The following is a 24,144-nucleotide window of genomic DNA, read 5'->3' on the forward strand; positions in this document are numbered from 1 at the left end:
ATGTAAAATTGTGTAGGCCCTACTTATTTCATATAAAATAGATTCCAAAGTTGTATGCATGATCAATGTATGACCTAGTATTGTATCATGGTCTGAAATTAAATCTAATATATTTTCAAAGGAATTAACACGAGGTGTAGTGACCATTTCCAGGGTTGCAGTGGAATTTGTAAATACTTTGTTTGACAAAGTCCTATTATCCCCCCATCTGCTGATGCATAATCCATCTACTTTGTAATGAATGAGGTGGATCTAGTTTGAATTATTTGAACATACAATGTGTTCATTAGAGTGCTGAAACGAATCAATCATTCAATAACACTCTGCAGAAGCAGCATGAGCACAGAACTGTCTGGTTAGACTGTGTTCCCAGTGTACCATATGTCACCTTCAGAGGACACACATCAATAGTCATGAAGCCCCACTATTACTCTGAAAGCACAATGTAAAATATTTGTTGTATCAGTCTGGTGATATACTTCCGTAACTCGTTTTTATTTAAAGACATGAAGTACAGCTGGCAGGTGCAAAGATATTATGGTACAATCTCTTGTCCTTTTTTTTCTCCAAAAACATGCATAGAACATGAGCATACAAATCATACATGGAATGCAAAAAAATATATGTATCTCAAGGCTGTGTGTGTATGTGTGTGGTGTGCGTGTTTTTGTTTTTTGATATTGTTTTTTTCATTGCTAGGTGTGTGGTTATCCAGGGGCATTTCAAAGTCAATGCATTACATCAGAAAAACAGAACAAAAAGATTTTCACTCTTATTGTCACTGCATTTGAATTAGAAGCTCTTGCCATTCGTTGGTCAGGTAAGTAACTTCAGAGCACATGGTTGCCCATCATCCAGGAATACAGCATTTACAAATGAGACAGCACAGTGTGAGCAGGAACGCCACATTTCCAGCCCACCTATTCAATTCAGTGTCGTTTCTCATCTTTTTCACAATATTCAAATATACAGAAATATACAGTAATATGCCAAACTAAAAAAATTGCAGCGAAGCTCATTGTGCCAAACCTGCCTTGTGATACAGATTTTTACATGCCATTGCAGGATTGATAAAACTGCTATAATGAGCTTTGTTCAGGGCAAATAGTCTAATAGAGTCTAGAGTCTCAGTTCTTAAATATGGATAATATTATCATTTTGCTTTATTATCCATGTGTTGAAGAGATAACCCCTGCCCTCTTGACATCCAACTGCCGCTAAAGATCAACAAATATTAGCTGTTCTCATCCCACACATAACGGGATATTGTTTATAAAGGGCCATCTTTTACCACCTGGTGCGAGCCATTTTAGAAACTGCCTCACCCTCCAAGTCACAGGGCAGATTTTGAAATGGATATAATGGCTATTTACCATCACACCTGGTCATAAAAGATGGGCTCTTCAAAGCAATGGTTCACATTTTTCAATGAAATTCAAGAAGGCTGGCTTTATGCTACCCTTTAATCTTATAGCTGTATCATTGATACACTACAATAACCTCCTCTATTTACACTTGACTCACCACCTGGAGACAATTAATACCCCCTCCTTCTCATCAATACTATTGTAAATTGAATCCGCATCAGGACACAGGCACAGTGATTTTGTAATTCTAAGTCCAGCATAATGTTAATTTACATTTCGGACATTTTAATGGATATGTCAAATCAACTTTTGGCATTCTGTCATTGACTCTATACAACTGCACTCCAAAGCATTCCATGTCAGTGATCCACTTGCCGCCTTCCCAAGAGTCAAATATGTGCAAATTCCTAACAGCATAGCATTTGCAATAAGAGGCAAAGCTCTGCCGTTATCGTACAATTCTGTAGTCAGTTTGTTGGCATGGTTAAGTTAAGGGAACATAGCCTCCTCGGTGTGCATGTTGCTATGCAGAGGAGAAAGAGTTGTGGGTCCCCGGTTGAGCCGTGGCAGCTAAGTTCGGGGGTCCTGTGGTCGCTACGGAGACCGGAGGAGATCCGGTCTGCACCTGGGACTGGAACTGGGCTATCTGCTCAGGGCTGGCCAGGGTCTTCAGAAGGGTGTTTTCTTGTTCAAGTTGTGTGTTGCGGTCGATCAGGTCCTTTATCTGCTCTTTGAGCACTTCCACCTCCTCTCGTACTGCAAACATCAGATGGCTCTTGACCAGGTCCTGAGGGAGGGACATGAACCAGAGCAGGTACATTTGAGGGTTTGTTTTTGGTTGATCATCACCACAAATGTAGAAATGAGACATAACTTATAATGCTTGAGGAGGGATTCCTCCCTCCGTCCAGTTCCACTGTTGGCATACATTTGACTCAACATGGCCCTCGGAGTATTCGGGATGACAATAATTGGACACTGTTAGACCGCCTCTTTTGCTTGTTTCAAGGATATGACAAATGCTTTTCTGGTAGTGCAAGGCAGTCACCTACTCTTCAAAGATTTGCTATGGCTGGATAAACTGGGCAGACTAGTAGGAATAATAGAAATTGCTACTATACATCTGTGTGACTTTCCTTATACGGACAACCTATGACCCGTTGCCTTGTTCCGTAACCTCCACCAGTGGTTCGGCACGGAAGAGAGCCGCTTCCTTTTGCAACACTTGTCAGGCTGCTAGGCCGTGCTGTCTCAAGGGCATTACAGGTGGCTGCACAACCAGGGACTCAAAAATTGGTCAGGCTTATCCTGGAAAGATGTGTGATGAGCAAAAATCAAACTTTGATGGATGATTAATAACATCAACTATTAATAAATAAAACCCATTTCCTGTATGTATGTATGTATGTATCTATCTATCTATCTATCTATCTATCTATCTATCTATCTATCTATCTATCTATCTATCTATCTATCTATATTAAACCACAATGGTGTACAATGAATCAATCAAGATTGTTTGAGCACAGTGACATTCAACAATAAAACAAACCTGATTGTAGCTGAATGAATTAGGCTCAAATCCAAGTTTAAAAAAGCAGCCAAGTTATGGATGGTTGCCTATAAACTCCAGACACATTAAAATAATGCATTGTGTCAAATACTTACTTCCAGTATTTTAGACGGTTAAGATTGTCGCACGAGTAGTAGTAGGAAAATGTTACTTGGAATCTATCAGCAATCGGCCGTTGCTTTTCTGACAATCATTGGAGTATTATAGGCATCATTAACATTCATTCATTCTTATCACTATTAACACTGAAGTATTGATAAGACAAGTTAGAAACTCACCATAGCTTGCTCAATCTTGTTGTCTATGGCCACGACACTGGCTCCAGACAAACTGAAATCATATATACAAAATGTCAGGCCTAGTAAGTGTTTTTTTTTTTGCGATAGGCCTGTAAACAAAATTACATGTATCACGCTGAGTCCAACCAATATACGTCATATCAACGTCTGAGTTTATGACCGGAACATGTTGAATTTAATTGGGAAAGGCTTTTGGCCAAGCTTCACTTTGATAATACTAGTAGAAGCTTTATGACTACATGTCTATGGAGAGCAGCAGATATACTGCATGAGGCAATGATGAGCAAGGCAGGTTCTAATGATGGTCATTTTGGCCTTCCAACAGAGCGGCAGCGTACATTTGGGCTGACAACAGCAAGTCCTCACTCTATACAGATTGACTCACCGACACCAAGAGGGACCTGTCAAATGCACGCACATCCACACACTGTTAGAATGGCCCAGATACACTAGATCAGCATTTCAGCAGTCTCCCGTCTCATAGACTTGGACACAGTTGGATGTATAAACACAAAGTCAGCTAGTATTTGGATTGAAGGTTTGAAGGGACAGGGTTTAAGTCTGATCTTTTATGCGGTAATTACAAGCACACATTAGAGGGTGACTGGAGGCATGGTTAACTTAACTTAACTGTAATACAACTTGAGATAACAATTTAAAATTTGTATATAATTCAGTGAAAATATAACGGGCCAATGTGTCAACGTGTATTTCCATTTCACAATACATAATTGCAAAAGTTGTAAAAACAACAGTTGTTTTTACAACTTTTCCCAAACTAAAATTGTATTCATAGCACTGGCAAATATTTATCCATGGACTGATGCTCCTTCTTAGTCCCCAAATTGCATGCTGCTTTAATAAAATATCACCTTTAATCAATAGCAGAGATATATTCCTAGCGATGAGGCATATTTGATCCTAGCACTGGTAGATGTGCTAATTTGATCACATTCAAAATGTTCAATGTCAAATATGCTTCAAGACACAAAATATGTGTGCCAGTCTGACAATCAGATATAAACATTACACAGAGTAAAATAAGATTATTACACTATGAGTGTATGCTTATTTATCTTCATTAAAAAAAGCATTAAGTCTACCAATAAATTACAGAATGAAAAAGCATCTCACCCATCTTCTCCATCTATGGCCTTAAGAAAAACGGTTGAAGTTAAGGCACTGGAGTCGCCCTCCTGCCCGAAAGCAGCGCTGGCTGGAGAGCTAGCTTCAGCTAGCTTGGGTAGCCCCAACAGAGCTGACTGGTGCTGAAGGAGAAGGCGCTGAGCATCCTCCAACTGGGTGGTTGTGAATGTGGGCAAACTGGCATACAGTGCCATCCCACTGTTCACACCATTGTGCATTTGGGACATGGATAGAGGATAATTCTTAAGGTTAGCAGGAGATGGCACTTGACTTGCACTGGGAAGATGGGTTAAAAGGCCTTGCGCTGTGAGCGGCTGTTGCTGTTGGCGATCAAGCATAATAGGGTTGCTTGTGCCTTGCTGGTCGGGCCCACCTACCCCCATCTGAGGGACAACAGAAAAGGTGTTGACTTGGAGGGAGGTGGTCTGCTGGAGCCGCATCTGAGCCGGCATAGATATCATAGGCTGCTCATGTTGACGTCCAACCATATTTCCATTACCAGGACCAGAAGGATTGGGCGCTAAAGGTTGAGATTCGGCAGGCTGAGGGATACTTTGGTGCGACTGACCATACTGGGCAGTAACGGAAGATGGCTGATGAACCTTCAATGGGCCTTTATTGGAGCCCGGGGATTGGTTAGCAACTGCCTGCGCGTAGGAGAGCTGCTGCTGGGACACTGCAAAGATAGGATTCCCTGTTGGGTTCTGGACACCTGTCATGGAGACCGACTGGAGGTTACCAGTCTGAGCAGAAGGGGGGCCGGTGGTCTGGGTGAGATCCTTGTGAATTAGAGTCTCAGTTTGGGACACTCCCATGTTTAAGCCATTGAAAAGGGATGTCTGGAAGCCCTGAAGAGAAGTTACATAGTCCTGGGAATGCTGAACCCTTCCAACTTTTCCACCGCCGACAGTGTCAGTGTAATAGTTTTGCGTACTGACCGTGCTACTTACAGTACACATACTCCCGATTGTGCTCTCTCTTCCTGCACCGCTATTAAAGCACTCAGGATAATTTTGCTGCATGCTCTCCCCTGCTCGCATTCCCGGGGCTGTCACTTCAGGAGTGGAAAAAGAAGGAGCAGAAGCCGGGGCATCTTTGTCGTGGTAGTCAGTGCATGTCCATCGGCCCTTTTTGAATGGCTCCGAGCTAGAGTCCAGCTTTACCACCCTGAAGCGAGAGCTAGTGGTGGTCGTTGTAGGGGCAGATGTGGGTAAAGGCTGTTGTTGGGTTAAAGATACAGAGGCAACAGTCACAACTGTCACGGCCGCACTAGACTGAGTTATACTTCCTCCCAGGTTCCCATTTGGTAATCCTATAACTGCAGGGCCAGAGGTGAAGGCCACAGCAGCATTAGCATTCTCAAATGTGGTTGATATGATAGTAGAGTTCATAGTTTGGTCTTGCTGGATTGTTTCATTTATATTGGCCCCAATGGCCACTCTGCCTGTGACACCTTCAATATTGCTAATATTGCCACTCCCACTTTTATTATCCCTCACAAAGACATTGGACGAAGGCACATTCACATATCCAGCATTGCTGCTCTGGTGATTAATTACACCAGTAGTTGTTCCGGTCACAGAACTGTGCATTCTAGCAACAGAAGCTGAGGTCACATCTCCTCCAGAAGAAATGTTTCCACTTGAAGTATTTTCCAGGATAACCCCAATGTTAGAAGATGGTGAGGCCGCAGGAGACGTAGATTGAGGAGGATGACGGAGTGTCACATGATGATGTAGATAGTGGTGATGCATAGTCCCATTAACTATGGTTCCAGATTGGTTCATGAGGTGGAGATGGGAGAGCTGGTTGGGAGAGATGGCTCCAGGACTCTCGACCTCATGGAAGTTATTGAGCGTTTCCTCAGATGAACTCCGCTCAGCTCCAGCTAGGTCATTTGCCCGAGAGAGAGAAACATCAAGGATTTCTGATGAAGACATGTCCTCAGTGTGTGATTCATCCAGATCATCATAGCTCTCGGTGTCCTCTGCAATACTGTTGTTAGTGCCAACGGATACCTGGGCTGAAGTAACACTAGTAATCTGGAAGCCACTCTTCTTTTTCATCTGAGCGCCTGCTGACTGGGATGATAGGGAGTGCAAGCTCAGGTTGTGAGGAGGTTGCTGTGAAGCTTGGGAAGACAATACTGATGCAGATTGAGTCAACAGACATTCATCGACCGGAATTTGGACGCTATTGACAACAGTGTTTGGTGGGGTTGACAACAATGTGCCACCGTCACTGCCCGTGTGGCTACCACTTGCAGGATAAATCCTTTGATGTGCCATCTTTCCATTGCTGGAGACTCCTGCAGAATCCGGATGATGCATTGTTAAATAATCCTGTAGGTAGTGGCTCTTTGACAGTTCTTTAGAATAGTGAACTCGGTTAACCCCGCCGTTTTTACGATGTCGTTATATTCAACAGCTACAACTAAAACTCAATAAAGCACACACGATGGCTCACACAATAATATCTCCCATACGGAGGCACATCCCTCGAATGGTCAAAGCCATTCCTCCCGTAGACAGACAGTCGGGAATCCTAGTAGCCACTGGCTAGTAGTCCGGGAGGCGCGCTAACGTCAGCTGACAGTCTCGCCACCCAGCGGTGTGGTGCGTAAGCTAGCAACTTTCGATTGTTGGCTTGAACCTTGACTACACCGAAATAACGTAAATCATTCAAGAAACCGAAGCATCCGAGGCTAAATCAATGCATGTATAGGTCATATTAATCTGAAGGAAAGGTAAAAGCTGCTAGCATGATGCCACATCCTCCATTCCCGGTTAGTGAAACACAGAACCAGGCTGGTAGCTTTAGCTATCGCCTTGTCAAATGATAACAAAAAAGAATAGAAGTAACCCGTTATCCGGCACAGGGCTGGGCGGTGTCGCGTAGTTCGTTTCTCCTGGAAAAAGCCTAATCCGTTCCATGCAGACTAGGTTTACAACAATATTTGCTGTATCACCCCTCCAACGTGGTAGAGTGTCACAACGCCTTCAAGCATCGGTCCTGCTGACTGGCTTTTGCTTTGCTCGTTTCTGGTGCGAGACTTTTTTTTTGTCAGCGCGAGACCGAGTGGGAGGAGGGCTTGCTTCGTAATGTGGCGACTGCGCATGACCGGTGCAGTGCAGACCAGACATAAAGCAGTCTGGGGGCCAAACGGGTTGAATCCATACACAGTATACACCAAACTAAATAAGGGACATAGGGGCCACGCAAAGTTATTCATAAATGAACGTTTATTAATTTGGATTATAAAAAAGTAAAAGGCAGTAGAAAATAGAAAAGGCTAAATTGGCAATTCCTCTTCAATTATTTGAGCTGCAACAGGCAACAGCAATCAACCATTAATATTCTCGCCCGTTTCGTCCCCTCCCTCCCTGCTGTATTTAGGTGTGCCCCTTGTAGCAAACTCCAGTAGAGCCAGAACGAGAGGTCATTTCCATCAGCACAACGTTTGTTTTTTCCCCAACAATATTGTATGCATACAAAGATATTAGGCAGTTAACACTTAAGTTAACACTCTGTATACTTAACCAAACACTCTGTGTTAACTTAACCTAAGATCTAGACAACCAGGCGACATCATGTTTGTGTGAATAATATATCGTATATATATATATCAACTCAGTAAAAGTAACACCAGGAACACGTGTATGCTGTGGTAAGATTAATTATGTTGTTCTGGATCATCTGATTTTACAGCAGTCTAATCGAACTCTCGCCTGGTCTTTATTCCCCTTCCTCAGTCGACTTGACCTCTTGCATTATCCAACCATGAAATTTTTCGTTATACGTGTTTTTCGAAAACATACTTTAAAATGGTCTTAAACGGATTGAATGTGGTATAAAGAAGGCGAAAGTCCCTGTGTGTTTGTGATAAATGCCACAACTGTTTAGCGGGGAAAATCCTCGAGTGGTCAATTATAGTACCAAATAAAGCACTTCAGTGAGAAAATGTAGCAAAGCGTCTAGCGTTTGGTTCTGGGAATTCAACACCGGAGGAGTAGTTGACCATGTGGCCACATGTCGGCAGTATGTGATAACTCAATTTGTGGAACCACAACATTAGTGAAAGCCACGCGCAAATGATCACGTGTTAAACACGTGAAATCCTCAGGTGTGTTGCTAAACTTCTTATTACCCCAAATATGTCTGAAAAAGCATCAATCGATCTTGCCGGAGTCAAACAAAGTCAAGGCATGGGCCTGTGGCTCGTAAAGGTGTGTCCACAGCGCTCATTATGACTGATGTGAGGCACTTGTATGTGTATTTTTGACTAATAACCTCACCCTAATATCAATTCAGGTTCCCAAGTATTTGTCTCAACAATGGGACAAAGCATTGGATAATGGAGAAGTTGGCAACCTCAGAATTGGAAAGTATGGATGCTGATATCAAATTGTTTCTAATATGATTTCTAGAATTCAATGCAAACTCATTAAGCACAAAACTGTACCAACAGTATTTCTCTGTCTTATGTCGTGCCCTACAGGAAACAAGGGAAAGAAGAGGTCAGGTCACTCACATTTTCTACATATAATCTAGCTCAATATTGAAATGACATTGTTAAGCAAAATACAAAGCACTTAGTTAGTTTTATAGGACTCATGTACAATGTAAACTGTTTTAGGCAAATATTGTATTGTTTTTGTGGCTAAGCGGGACATGGCTTCAATAAGTGTAGCTACAAATAGGTCAGGCGTTGAGATATGCACACACATATACACAAAGCCAAGTGGTCACCGAACACTACAAGTGTGACGAGGCCCACGATAGTTCTTTATAAAAAAATGTATCTAGTGTATCCAAACGCCTGTTTTTTAACATTGAGCACAGTACAACTGTACAAAAATAGTTCTTAAAGTCAGAATGCTTAATGTGTTTAGAATATTGAATTTTCTCCCAGGTGTCTTTCAAGCTAAATGAAGAACTGTGCACCCTGAGCTCTCGTGAGGTTGAAGTGATGAAGATCCCCAGAGACCATCCCTTCACAATGCCACCGGCGGGGGGCCCATCGCTCGCAGTCTACACCACATCTGAAACAGGTCGGTGCCACAGTAACTGCTGGTTGCTAAATCTCCAAGGAAACTGCTGCCCAGTGTTTCTAAACTCCCGCAGTTGATTAGGACAGTACAGAGGTCGGCTGCTGGCTCTCTTGATTCACACTGATGGAGCTATAACCACAACACCCCATCACTACTCACAGAATAGTGCATCACATACCCTCAGATCTACTAAATCTAACCTGAACTCATGATTGCAATCTGAGATCTCATGCAACACAATATGGTATCACATGGTTGGATAACAACAATCTACCAGGAAAACCAAAATGAAGCACTTACTCATCACTTGTATAACACATTTATTTAAGTCCCTAAAATCTAAAAATCTAAATATACCCAAGTTGAATAATGTTGCCCTGTTAGGAGTATGTTATGAGATAGGTGCATAGCAAATGTAGATCAATATTATTGATCTATATTAAGGGCTATTGATCAATATTAAGGGCCTTCATTATACCCGAATACATATCATTTTAATAATTAGTGGTTTTAGTTTGGACTTGCTCACAGTTGTCGTGGAAGCATACAACTCACTTGAGAGCAGTCGTTGATCCGTTTCCACTTGTCACATGCTTAACATCAATGTCTACTGCTTCAAGGAATTGCTACCTGCCAGGGGTAATTTAGCTTCTCCCTAATATCGATTCTTCCCTTATGGATTTGTCTTTTCTGTGCCTATCGAGAACTGGGTAGAGAGAAACATTCCTGGATCCTTCCTTTATATTATATTTGGTTTCAGCGTGGTGCTGCAAAAGGATTTTAGTCCATCTTATGTCACAGTAATGGCATCAGAAAGTTTCTATACATTGACAAGATACCCATTTGCAATCCCCCCATTTCACTGAATCCCACTGGCGCAATATTAGATTTTTGAAGACGCCAGTCTTCAGACTTTCTGTCTGAAAGTTTTGCCTCGATAGCTAAACCTCATCAAGGTCAAAATTGTTGTGCATAATTGTGACTGAGTGCTGCATTCACTTAGCGTGTCTGCGGATCAGATCGGCGAGGGCTGTGTGACTGCAGTGTTTTTATCTCCAGAGGACTCGTCATAAAAGAAACAAAGAGTTGACTCACTTTGAGTGGATTTCATTTTGAATTGAATGTCCACACAATGGGGTAGTATTCAAGTTGCTATTGAAAGTTATTCACCTACATCGATGCACGTAGATGGCCTAACCATTCCCTCATCTATCGCCTCTTGTCTTTGCTGCTTCCCTACATACACATTTACATGCAACGCCTGTGTCTTCGGTACATGATTTCCACACCACAATACAACCATTAAAAAAACGCTGTTTAATTTGACACTGTTGGGTTTTCTCCTGACATGGATAATGGTGTTACTTTTGGTTTGCTTTGACAAGCCACATCTGTTTATCAGGGGGTTGCTTAGCAACAGATGTAGTTGCAACAATAGTCCTACAATGATAAAGACATGATAATGATAAGCCGTAATTGTTTGTACAATTTTATTCCACTTGCATGTCGCTCGCTCTCCATCTGTCTTGTTCTAAAATATATTTTTCTTCTGGGATATTTTTCTCCCAGATATTTTTTCAGTAGGAAAAATGTTCAAGGCTAAAGCTCAGAGCTCCCTGTATTTGTTGCTAGATTTTCTCGCAGTAAACACTCAACGTAAGTCACGTGTGTAGTACACACAAACGCCGTAGAGGTAAAGTAATTTGAAATACGACCCGAGGCTTTGATTGTGTCCACCTAACACCATATTTGTTATTACGCTATCCCTTTTTTGAGGGCCACATTTTAGTTCTACAAAATGCAAAAATATTTGCTTTTTGTAAAGTGTGCATATTGGCCGCATGTTGTAAGTCCCCATTAGATCTATATGGCAAGCAGAGCACATTCTGCATGCTATGTAACAGTCCTGGAGAGGCTGTTGTGTGTTCAATTACAATGATTGGCTGGCTCAGTTTCATGGGTTTCCTGCCGGCTGTGGTTCATGAGGGCTGAGTACTTAGATGGTAAAATCTCTTGACTAGATCCTCTTGAAAAGCTAAGCCGAATCACTAAACTTCACATTTGCAGTGGGCTTTGAATGGTCAACTGCACAGTCATTCTTAATTGGTAAAATATATGTATATGTGTGAACAAATATGTTTGTGTGTGCATGTGCATATGCATATACATTTATCTGCGTGCATACTGTGCAGTAGACTAAACCAGCACAGCCCACTGCAAAATGTCAAGTTTAGTGGTTGGGCTTAGCTTTTCAAGAGGTATGTAGTCAAGAGATGTTACCATCTGAGTGCTCAGCCCTTCATGAACCATAGCTGGCGGAAAACTCATGAAACATAAATAGATTATATTCTAAGCCAACTGGGACCTCAATCTGCAGGAGGCGACAAAGGATTGTCGCCTCCTGCCACTAGGACTGGGAAACAACTACCATCAACAAGGGCTGTGAAACTACTTTCTGTATAAATAAGGTGGAAAAATAAATCCAATGTCCTATGTGGGCTGCCGTGACTTTTCTTTTGCAGATCCAAATGCCACTGCCTACCTGCTGCAACAGCACCTTGAAAGTGAATCTCTAAACTAATCGTTGACAATGCTGCATTTGCTTTGAATGGCAAACTAGTCAACGAAAATAAGTGATTTTATTATTCACTCGTAATACAAAGCAAATAATGACCTTCTTGTTCAGTGAGGATGTCAGCTGCTAATTCATCTTCATAATATGGATTTTCCAAGGCCCTAGTCGTCAGTTATGTTTGACAGGTTATTAAGGATTGAATGTTATTGTTTCCATCCATAGAATAGTGCAAGGCTGCCCTTCAATTGTCGCCCATATTGTGCGAAATATGGATAGTTTTCACTGCTGGTATCAAAAATCGTAAACAACACTCCAGAGAAGGCAATATCACAGCCTAAAGTGGTTGTGGTGACGTCATGGACTCTACGGATGTAATTTCAATGTCCTGCAGTACTTCATGTCAAAACCACCTGAGGAAGTGTACAACAGAACGCATTGCTAATGTGTAGCTAAGTGATGGAAGAATTGCTGGTTTTACCGTGGCATTCAATCTGTCCTCGTACATTGACATATAGGTAAATAAAACAAAGTATGCAGAATTAAATATCGAAGGGGGGCTGAATTATAGGATACGTGTATTTGGTGCAATGATACAATATTCAGTGAATTGCAATAGCATGCTTGCAACCGCTAGCCAATGACTCACTACCTACCTTGACATGTATTTGAGGTAATGTCTTGATACGCCTTTTGTGATTTTAAATATGTGCTGTTATTTTTATTACAATGCAACACATTTTTTAAGTTGCCCTTGACTTTTTTCAAAGATTTTAATGCACACCTTGTATCCCTTATTAAAATGGTAAATTACAGATTTTTTATATATAATCCGTCACTTTTAAAGGCCAGTTGTTAAAATTGCCCTGAAAAATTAGTGAGCAATAGGCACACACAAATTTATGGTTTAATAACAATATTCATCCCAAGCAGTATGTCAAAATATACAAAAGGATTTATGCCATCTGTTGGTGCTGACTACCTAGTCTATTTCTTTGGTTTGTCGAAGTCCTATTACATTGTTTATGTTCATTTGAATCGTTTTGGGTTGAATCGTTTTGGGTTTCAGTATAGTGAAGAAAGTTAGCCAATTATCAGACGCAAAAAAGACTGTACATTGTAGATTGAGGATGTTGATGCTATGATGAACTGTGAAGTCTATACCCAGCACACTTTAAATTTTCCCCGGAAATGCTACACATCATTCTCTGTGTGAATATGATTTCGGACATTCTACATATATTATCAATCTAATATACTGTTGGGCAATTTTTGTGCTCTGCCATGCTCATGAGACAAATCTCTAAGCTCGTCTTGATAATATCCACATATAATTTCTGAGGGCTTTTTGTGGATAATGTGCTTCATTTATTTCCGTTGGTTTGTATCGTTTTCTCTGTGACTCGTTTGCGGTTCCATCCAGTATCAACCTTGTAAAAGGGATGCATGAATTGAATTTGAACTCCACTAACCCGAGCTGTATTTCATTGGGCTGATGGCATTGTGCTTGTATTTCCCTTTTAGCTGTGAAAGCTGATTTCCACTCTTTATTGTTCTCATCAATCTCATCGTGTTGCTATTCCCCCATTTCCCATTGTCTTCTCGTGTTCCGAGTCTCTGTAAGTCGGTGCAGAATGACTCATCTGCCTGGCATTCAGAAGCATACAACCATGGCAACAAATAAGATGGCATGTCCTTGTACATATGTGTATGTGACAGACAGAGAGAGAAACATTTTGTGTGAGCGTATAATCCTCCCAAAATGCTGTTACTGTGTGTGTTGGAGGAGTCATGTTGTGAAAAATAATATTTTCAGCGTTCAAGGCTCGAGGCTGTGGTTGACTGGCTTTTGTTAGGGTTATTTAGAAATGTGAGAAAAGGATTCTGTTGCACAGCAGTCAAAGCAGGTGGGAGTATCAGTTTGTACTTCTGGTTTCCTAGACTTAGAATAGTAGCAGCAGCTACCCCATAATTAATACTTATCCACGCATCCTTAAAATGAAATAAATGGGAAGACTTTGCAACCAAGTAGACCAACTCATGTCAATGTTATAATCAACAACAACATACTGCACACAAGCTGTTCGAAGATGGGAATTGTTGAAGGTTTTGATTGCAACTTTTATTTATGTTTTATACATTGAAAAAACAGTTGAACAGTGGTTGGTTACTGTACTTCAATTATAGATCAAAACAATATGGCACTAACAGACCGTTGTTACTTAAAGGTACATGTATCATGCTTGAAACTAAGCAAACCACACACACACACACACACACACACACACACACACACACACACACACACACACACACACACACACACACACACACACACACACACACACACACACACACACGTAAAGGGAAAGGCAAGCATGATAAGAGATACATTGTGGATTACTTTTTATCTGTATTTTCACATTGACTTGATAAATCTTTTCCACTTGGGTGTAACATCACTCGTATAGGCTCCATAGAGGGAGAAAGAAGAGGGACATGACAGAGTTGTGTTTTATATCCCTTAAACATGGTTTCAAACGCACGCATGCACACTGTTGGTTGGTTTAAGAACACTGTTGGTTTAAGAACAACATGGCAGAAAGGTTATTTTTTGCATTAGGAGTAGCAATGCTTTAGGCTTCATATCATAAAAAAGTACAAATTTTATCAACCAGGGTTTGACTTGTAAGAGATATGACACTGCATCCCATTCAAAAAATTTTTTCAACAGGATTCTCTCATTTTGATCAATCTGAAACGTTAAGACACTTGTTTAAAATAATATTGTAATACTTGAAATTCTAAGTTCTAAGAACCATGTGACTCCCTTGCCATCTCTTTAATCCCCTACCTCATGATGCAACAACTTTGTACACAACACAAGCTATCAACAATTTCACACAAAAAGATCAGTTGTTTAAGATGGGTATGGACTCTGTCACTGCTTTCTCCTTTTCCATGTGACGATGTGCCCTCTCTCTCTCTCTCTCTCTCCCCCTCTCTGTCTCTCATGACCCCTGCTCTTTAACACCGTTCTACTTGACAAAGTGCAGGGCCTCAGCCGCCACCACCGACCCTTTGCTGCTGTCGAGGCTGGTGATGAGCTTGAAGCCCCCCTTGAGGGCCAGCATCACCGTCTCCAGCTTGAGACAGTCCAGGGTGCACAGAAAGGTGCTGTCCTCCTTCAGCACCAGTCGGGAGCCCGGCTCCGACTTGATGAAGTGGCGGAACTGGATCACGTTCGACGACACCTCAAACTCCTCCGGGAAGCCGTCCAGGCGGCTCTTGGAGATCTGCACCAGCCGCGCCTTGACCTTGTCGATAAACGCTGGATCGCTGCAGTACACCTTGAGGCCCTGTGACCGCTCGTGGCTGTCCGTCACCTCCAGGAAGGCGGGCTCTCTCTTGGCGGTCCTCTGCTCCTCCCACTCGAACACGGCGTCCACCAGTTCGCTCAGGCGGTAGAACTCCGCCTCTTTCCGGAGGAGCCCCACCTCCCGGAAGTCATCGGGCAGCTGGAGGTCCCCAGTGCGCAGGAAGTTGAGCACATGGCGGAACACGGGTCCGTCCCGGTCGATGAAAGGGTTTCCCATGGAGTCGGTGTGCTGCACGGGCTTCTTCCCATTGGCCAGCTCCTCGAGCAGCGAGCCCTGGTATTTGACCAGAGTGGTGCGGTGGGCCGTGTAGAGGAAGCCCCCCACGTTGAGTGTGATTGTGCCCGAGGAGGGCTTCTTGAAGCTCTTACTGGGCTGCAGTAAGTCGGGATTAATCTGCCTTATTTCGCTGTCCATCCTTCTTAGATTCCATTCCATGCCGCAATCCACCGGGTCTGCCTGCTGTATGCCCCAGCCCCTCGCAGACTTGGAAGTGTGTGTGCAACGCAACAAAGCTGCCTCTTCCGTTCTCTTCTCCCTGCCAGGCGCTCTATATGTGCGAGTTCTCTGTGCTGTTCAGATGGAAGAGCTGTTGGTAGATGCCAGGTGGGGGAGTGTGCGCGATAGCAACTGGTGGATCGTGCTGTCTGAGAAAATCACACACTGCACTGGTTGCTTAGAGCAAAACCACATCTCAGTGCTCCTCTCTGTTCCACCCCCTCTCTTTCGCTCTCTCTCTCGCTCACTGTTGCTCACTTTCTCTCTCTCTCTCCTGCTCCTTCCCTAATTAGCTTTGATGAAAATGGTCTTGTGCTTTGCGAAGCGCGCACACACACACACACACACACACACACACACACACACACACACACACACACACACACACACACACACACACACACACACACACACACACACACACACACACACACACACCTCCCGCCCCCAGTCTCCAGATGGTTGGAGGCTGCAGCACTGTAAACTAAGGGGTGTGCATCTCCGAAAGGTGCTAAGGTGTTTGGATTGGTTTATAATGCCTGTTTTGTTCAATCTATGCTCTATAAGTCAAAGTGCTTCCCTTTGCTTCTCCAAACAGGATAACAAGTGGTTGCCAAAACCTCTGTTCTTGTGCTCTCTCTAAATACTCAATGTGCTTAGCTGTCTGGTAATTGGGTGCAGCTACCTGAAACCTTGTGTCGTTGGTTGTTGTGTCCCTGTATGTTTACTGTATTCACAGTGCACCACTGCTACCGACTGCAAATAGTTAAGATGGCTTTTCTGCTATGCCCGTACCAAAGCAAAAAGCCCAGGCTGTGTTATGAGAACTGTGATCTAGATGATGTCAGCAGTTGGAGCTAGTCTATTGCCAATCACGATGTATAATTCAGAGAGTGGCCGGGGCATATTGGACTTGAAATGCAATGTATTAGTTATATTCATTTTATGACATGGAGGGAAGTTACGACATTTTTCCTTTTAAACAGTGAGCGACTTATCATGCAACATTGTATAAAGATATTTGAAAAGCTACATAATGTACAAATTCAGGGGGAACCAAGAACCAGAGAACACATTACACGGCTCAATGAGGCCAATGGTCTCACTTTTCCATCGATTTTGCGGAAACAAAGTTGATGTTGAAGACTAGATTTAACTTTTTTTTCAAAAACTCATGAGCAGCACTGTTAAATTTGACTATAGCAGAGCATGATATATTGGACTGCATATACACTGACTTTGTTTTGGTGTAAGATTATGGGGCTCTTTGTATGTGAGTATTTTATTTGCCCTTTGTCTAACGTCAACTTGCGGGTTTTTCCTTTATCACATCTAACAGGAGGGTGATTAACAAATCCCTGTATTTCTTTTTTACTCTAGGCGATAACCAAAGCTTATTTCCTACTGTACCTTTAATTAATCAACCAATGGTGAGTGCGCTCCCTGCATTCAAAGGAATTTAATTATTCATTGGTATGGTGTCTGCGCTGGTGGCGTAATGCAAAGTGGTTGACTGCTGTGACGCTGGCATGGCAACCACTTAAAATAGAGCTATGTATGAGCTATGTCACTTTTCCTATTCCCTTTTATGGTATCTTAGAGGCACATGACACAGACATGCACCACGAAAAACAAATCACACTCATCACCCTTTTATTCTTGAACATGGGTTTAAAGTTAAGTTGATTTGGAGAGGATTAGGTCGTCAATGATTCTAAACCATGTTGAAATCCCAAATTAGATCAAGTCAAAAATCGTTTCTGGATAATGACTTTCTCTCTGACCGGAGGCTGATGGGAAATGACATTAGGAGTCAATGTTGTTTATTTAACAACTTCCATCTGTTCCTTATCTTTGCACTCTTGGTGTATGTATTGGTATTGACAGTCCCATTAGGACTTTCATGATCAAACAGAAAATCAAAAAGTCTCTAGAAATATATTAAAGCAGGGAACTGCGTGTTCACATGTTCCAAGATGGAGAAAATAATGGAGATGTGTATCTAGAGTTAAGGCGTATGTGGGGGTGGACAGGAGGTCGTTTGTTTGCCGTGGCAACCCCAGCAAGGTCGGAGCTGGGAGGTGAGGAGAGGGGAGAGAAATTCATTCTGGAAAATGGATTACGGGGGCGAAAAATAGACCTCTTGAACTTGTCAGGTTGCTATGTTTTTCATACGCCTCGTTCTTTTGTCTTCTTCCCTGCTTCTGCAAACCATTATGTGTTTTTATGTAATTCCCCTCTACATCCATATCCAGCCCTCAAAACCTCTACTGCAGATCCTGGAGAAAATGTAAAGAATCACTACTGGCATTGATCGTGTTGACCAAAGCCTTAGGCTCCCACTCTACTTGATTAACAGAGGGGAGAGTTTGAGAGAGTTGGAGGATAAAGGCGTACGGCCACTTGTAACAAATCCTATTTTTCACAAGATGATTTGTATACGTAATTGCCAATCAATGGTTATAGATGACAACATACACAATTGATAAACCGTATTTGGTAATTATACAGTTTTAACATGCATTCAAGGCACAGTATTAACTGTAAATCAGAAAGTTAATATGGACTGTTTATCTGTCAAATCAAATCCATTTAATGTTCAAGGACACAGGGAATCTAATTCTAAATGAAAAATGATAAGGCGGCTTACGTTTTAAAGTGTTTGACCTCCTACGTCATTATACAGTCCAATCACAATAATCCCGCATCCTTGTCATTTTAGAAATCAAAGATGGACCGTTGGAGGAGATGGCTCAGCCCACACGCAAGCACATATTAAACCCACATGCATGTGTGGGTTTAATAGAGCTATCAGCAAGGGCTCTGGCTAGTCATGGTCCAATAATTGCATGTAATTGCAGCAATTTGTGGCAAAGCTGAAGATGGCCATGGGCAAGTGACATTGTGAAGTGCAAAGTATTCACTATATACATGTGTATTTCATATACTTGAGGTGGTGGTCCTGTGCATTTGACTTTTACCTACTTCCTTAATGAAAGCTTGCTCCCTGAAATTGCCGTCTTCTCAACAAAAGCAACATTTTAGATCGGCCAGTTGACATATTACCAAACTCTTCATCTTTTCCAGGGGAAATAAGCATGGAGGGGATGATCGTTAAAAAGGCTGAATGCAAGCCAGCAGTCCAGGGCTACATGAAGCTCAAAAAGTGAGTGATCTGTTAGTGACACTGTGCAGGGTTTTGAATAGGCAACAGGGGAGAGTAGTAGAATACGCTGGGAGCTTGGAGACAATTCTACTACATTGCTATATATCAATGTCTTGTAAATAATGCTTTCCCATTTGAAGAAATCTTGAATTTGCAAGCAATATGTGCCTCTGCAAGTTATCCAGGAGGCTGAATGACTGCAGTGGCAGGCGTAATTGGCAACAGGGTCTAACACCCCTAGTTATGTTTCAGACCCATTTCTGTACTATTTAAATGTCTCATGACACAACACTTGCCTTAGAGGTTGATGCATTACTCATCTATGAATATGTTGACATTCAATCATTAGAGCATTACTACTCCTACTACTATTACTACCGTTACAAAAATCATGCATCTTAATTTTTTTCATCTTAAAAGATTCCAGCCATAGCTCACCGATGGGATCACTATAGCAACATAGTCATTATTAGTCATAGTCATTCAGTGATAAATGCAGAGATTGTGAGTAGTTAATCCCCCATCAACCATGATGGCGTCATGCTCTGAAATATCACAATGTGCTCAACAGTCAAGCAGTAGACATCTACATAAGCGGACACATTCATGTGGATATTGTTAAAGGACAGAATGTTTACTGCCCTCAAACACACTTATGCAGAATATGTATAAATGTACTTATTTATTTGAATGTGTGTCAGACTGCAGCTCGAGGAGTCCACCAAACCACAGCGTCTGTCGCAGCAGCTCGAGAAAGCCGTCACAAACATCTATAAGCCTGTGGCCAACCATATTGTCAATGTAAGGTGTGTGTGTGTGTGTGTGTGTGTGTCAAGCTCTTGTCATGTGTGATCTACTGTGCCACTGGAAAGGAATTGAATATGTACTTCATTGTTTATTTGATTTGTAAACTACAAAAGCTACCGATCATCTGTGGAAGGTTAAAGTGTGTTTATGACGGCAGGCGGAGTTCGAGAAGAAGAAACGGCAAGAGGGGAGGATGGTCCGGGCAGAGCGACGGGTCGTGTTGGATATGCTCTTCTCGGCGTTTGAGAGGCACCAGTATTACAACATTAAGGACCTGGTGGACATCACTAAACAACCTGTGGTGAGACAAACGCACACACACATTCAGTTTTAGTTTGAAAGATCCCATTCAATATTATTTTATTTCAATAATAATCAATAAATCAAACCCACCTGTTTGAATTGACATAACAAACTAGCTGAGTTGTGCCTTTTTATATCATTACTTACTGATACATTTAACCATATCAGTAATGTGGATCCCAATATCCTCAGTAAGGAACAGCATAATCACCATTGTTGTGTGAAAAGTAATAATTATGATTTGTAAATTAAACTACACCCCGATCTTTTAATAGTCACAAATGTTTACTTAAATCTATTAATGGAAGAAATGATTGACTGTCACAGTGGATTGGAATTCAGCCCCAGTAAAAATGAGAAAATTCAAATGATCGATATTAACCTTCCAATTCTATTTAATTTATGTTTTGTTTAATTGGAATTAAACAGGCATCTGCGTATCCCTTTTAAAGTCCTGTATTTCAGTTTCAGTTGAGTGCTGTGTGCAAGCTCAGTTTAAGTTTCTTATTTTAGGTAACGCATTGCTTATTCTAACAGCTTTTCTTGATTTCAGTGTCCATTAAGTACAAACACATGCGCCCGCATACGCACACCCTCTCTTAGGTGGAGGGAAGAAAACAATAGTTTTCCTGCCCACCTTTCACCATACCCTGCCTTGTGAAACCAAATCACCCACAGTGTATGTTCTCGACCATTTACACACTTGTTTAGCGTTCTCTCTCATGCTCTCGCCCTCTCGAATGGAGAGACTGATACTGTGGATCCATTCCAACAGAGAACAGCAGTGTGTAGGTGCTGATGACCTTGGGGTCCTTCGATTACATAACCACGGGCAGAGTAGGAGTCAAACACCACACATGCTTTCATTCTTCCCTTAAGCACTTAGCCAACACTCAAATCAAGTGAACTAAAGTAGTCAAATGGTTCTGTTGTGACGCAATCAACTTGTTGTATATTTTCGAGGGGTGCGTGCAGAACCCACTCCGTTTGAATTTTACTGATTAGCCATGTTTGCTCCGATAGCTCACCAAGACTGCTGTAGAAATGTCATGTCATTCCAGTTTAGTTTCCTCAAAATAGGTTACCTTTTGATCTATTTGAAGGTACGATTTAAGAGCTATTATTTGAGTGCCACCCGTGCTTCCGTACCAGTAGAACCCCATGGAACTTTATTTCGGAACAAAATATGTATGGTAGTCAGTGGCGAGAGACAAAGAAACTATCCCATTTTATCTCTGCCAATTCAACATGAATTTAGTCAATTTATTAAGTGTGCAAGTCGAGAAAGTCACAGTTTGACGTAAAACTGATTAAGTGTAAGAATGTTGGAGGTTTTTAGACTACAATATTGATGGGTCGTTTGCGACCGAATCAGTTCGAATGAACAAATCTTTAACAAAAAAGGAACCAAACTGATTCTTCTCTCTCGTTTTTCCTGTCGTCTCGTTCGTGCTCAGACTCGTCTCCTCCCGGACCCACTAGTCGCTGACTCGCTGTTCGTTCACTGACTGTGAGTGGTGAAGGGGGAAGAGGCTTAGTGAGCGAACGTACGATAATATGATTCAATGTCAGTGAAATGGTAAATGCATGCTCTTTGTACTTTCTGTGTCACGCCGGATTACTCAAATATTTGAATGTCTCGTCAATCTGTCTCGTTCTTTCATGGTTCGTTCTCAGCCCGGGACCCCCACCATCATTGCTAAATCAAGTCTATTATCTTGCTGATATGCTAAACATCCAATAATCAACTACACCCCCCATCCCGTTGCGTTTGGTTAAAGTTTAGTTACATTGATAGGAAGACGAAACACCATTGCAACAACGTTATAACAATACATGGAATATCATATGCTACACTTCCCTCGCTGTGCTTATCTTGGCAGTTGTGTCAAAGTAGCTTTTACACAAACGTGACTCGGACATTATCCACAGTTGCGTTGAGGCCTAGGCGACGTTGTGAGCACAATCTCTGTGTTATTCCGACAGGTTAGTGTGACCATAACTAACACATAAAACGGACCGGAAAAGAACCATGGGCCGATGCAAGACATCCTACGGAACGTCATTGAAACGGTTACATTACAGAACCGTAATGTAACAGTTATCGTGGCTCTGCCTAGTAAAAAACCATACCAGCCGACACTTTACATATTCTTCACAATATACCATGAACAGTTATCACTATTCCTTACCTGTCTATAAGAAACGAGCCATCTCAGCGTCCGATTTTGCGTTTCTCCGGTCACGTAACTCGCCATCGCTCATAAGCCACGCCAATGTTTACTCTGGTTTTGTTTCGAGCTCTCTCCGCCTCCCTTTTAGTAGCTGTCCTTTCAACAAGTGTCTTTCCTCTTTTTTTCGCCGTCTTAGCGGTGCTAGTTGTTGGTAACCGGGGAATGGGAAATTTAGGGGCCGTTGATGAAGACATTGCTATTCATTTGTTGTCGCCGTAGTAGTGCAAAACTGACTGCTAGGCTCGTGAACGCTCACGCAAGGACGCACCAACGTCGTTGCCAAGGTGAACGGACAGTCCCACAGCCAATAAGAACGGAGAATCAGAGCCTCGCTCTGATTGGTCAAAGTGTACATGAGCGGTGGCAATTTTTGGGGGCGGCACACGGAGGCAGGGGAGAGCAAAGTAATTGGCAGATATTCTCAGAGCACTTCACCTACATATAGCTGACTGGCTATTATGACAGTTTTGCCAAATATTACAGTAAAAAAATCACCCACCCTAGCTTTAAGTCACCCAAGGTCACCTTACAAAGTATGAGTATAAAATCATAGAAGAAAAAGGAAAATAAATAAGATAGATAGTTGCTGGATAAAACGCATCAGGTATGCATTATTTATATTTCCTCCATAGCTAAGTATGCTTTACAGAAATAAAATTGTACATTCAATTGTATTACCAATTTCAATTGACAGTACTTGATGATTTTTACATGGAGAACGGAAGCCTCTCTTACGTGTGTGGGAAGGAAAAACCTATTATATTAAAGAGGAATTGTATGGATAAGCAGAGGAAACCTTTGGTTATCACAAAAAATCACATTCGAGGTCATTAAAATACGCAGAAGATTTGTCTTATCACCCTAAACCTTTTTTATATATTTTGTATATGTGTTGCTTGTTGCCATGGCAACGTTCCCGCCGACATCACGTCAGTCGTTGCTCCAAAATAATCAAATCGACTGCGACATCTTGTGGCCAAATAAAATCATACGTTATGTTCTTGACTTAAGTCAACGTTTGGCCTATTCCCATCTGAACATAAATCCGTACATGATCACATTAATGACGTTAAACCTTCCTTTCTCAACGTCTTTCTTTCAAGACTTACCTGAAAGAGATAATGAGAGAGATTGGGGTATACAACACCAAGGGATTGCACAAGAGCACATGGGAGCTGAAACCGGAGTACCGCCACTACCAGTCTACGGAGGTGGCGAGGGATGAAGACTAGCCCGGAGAACCCATTGCCCTTTCACACCGGATACTTTCCTGGACCAGTGTCAACGGCAGAAATAACATTGCTTCTCACTTTGTTATGAGTTACTTTAAGAGACAGCCAATGCAAATAAAATGATATGGCTATGACTATTCATTTCTACATACATTGATTCTCGAATGTGGTTTTCCTAGTATTAACACAATGGCTCTTATGTACAGCCCAGTACTTCCAATTAGCTACGTTACCTTTACCCTATCATATTGTAGGGTCAGTTTGGTAGTCCCACAAATCACTGAATATAACGGGTCTGGGAGGGCACTGAAATCTGATAACTGGAGATGCCACTTTTGCCTCCACCAATCGGGTGGCTAGGATTTTGTTAGCTCCCTCACTTGTAACTAAATATTGCAGTTAGTCACATCCCAACTTCATTTGCAAAGGCAACATGTCAGACTACCATTTACAGTTAAGGCAGTCCAAATTTGAATATCTCTGGATATAATTCCAGGAATTAAAAGCAGTACATATAAT

General features: G+C 42.0%; 3 protein-coding genes across 5 annotated transcripts; 1 reads left to right on the top strand and 2 right to left on the bottom strand.

Annotated features, from left to right (window-relative positions):
- Positions 1-493: 493 nt before the first annotated feature.
- On the bottom strand, positions 494-7,409 carry LOC307072687 (TSC22 domain family protein 1-like). Of its 3 annotated transcripts, XM_079732098.1 has the most exons (4): positions 4,763-4,890; positions 4,374-4,583; positions 3,219-3,270; positions 494-2,154 (listed from the first exon to the last, which is right to left on the bottom strand). In XM_079732098.1, the coding sequence occupies exons 2-4, from the start codon at positions 4,577-4,579 to the stop codon at positions 1,891-1,893; spliced, it is 522 nt and encodes a 173-aa protein (XP_079588224.1). In that variant the 5' UTR covers positions 4,580-4,583; positions 4,763-4,890; the 3' UTR covers positions 494-1,890. The 3 variants fall into 3 exon arrangements, 2 of the variants coding, with proteins under 2 accessions (XP_079588224.1, XP_079588223.1); XM_079732097.1 differs by having other exon boundaries at positions 4,374-7,409; XR_013811697.1 differs by lacking the exon at positions 494-2,154 and having other exon boundaries at positions 4,763-7,409.
- A 1,130-nt stretch (positions 7,410-8,539) lies between these two features.
- Positions 8,540-23,625, top strand: LOC307074019 (general transcription factor IIF subunit 2-like; the record flags this gene model as incomplete). Its single annotated transcript, XM_079734006.1, has 8 exons — positions 8,540-8,611; positions 8,697-8,770; positions 8,884-8,902; positions 9,298-9,436; positions 18,971-19,049; positions 19,751-19,850; positions 20,014-20,157; positions 23,497-23,625. The coding sequence occupies 8 exons, from the start codon at positions 8,540-8,542 to the stop codon at positions 23,623-23,625; spliced, it is 756 nt and encodes a 251-aa protein (XP_079590132.1).
- Positions 15,047-15,823, bottom strand: kctd4 (potassium channel tetramerization domain containing 4; the record flags this gene model as incomplete). Its single annotated transcript, XM_079734005.1, has 1 exon — positions 15,047-15,823. One exon carries the CDS (start codon positions 15,821-15,823, stop codon positions 15,047-15,049), a length of 777 nt encoding a protein of 258 aa, XP_079590131.1.
- Positions 23,626-24,144: the final 519 nt, after the last annotated feature.

Source organism: Pollachius pollachius, assembly GCF_949987615.1.
Source record: "Pollachius pollachius genome assembly, chromosome: 3".
In the NCBI taxonomy this organism is placed as follows: domain Eukaryota; kingdom Metazoa; phylum Chordata; class Actinopteri; order Gadiformes; family Gadidae; genus Pollachius; species Pollachius pollachius.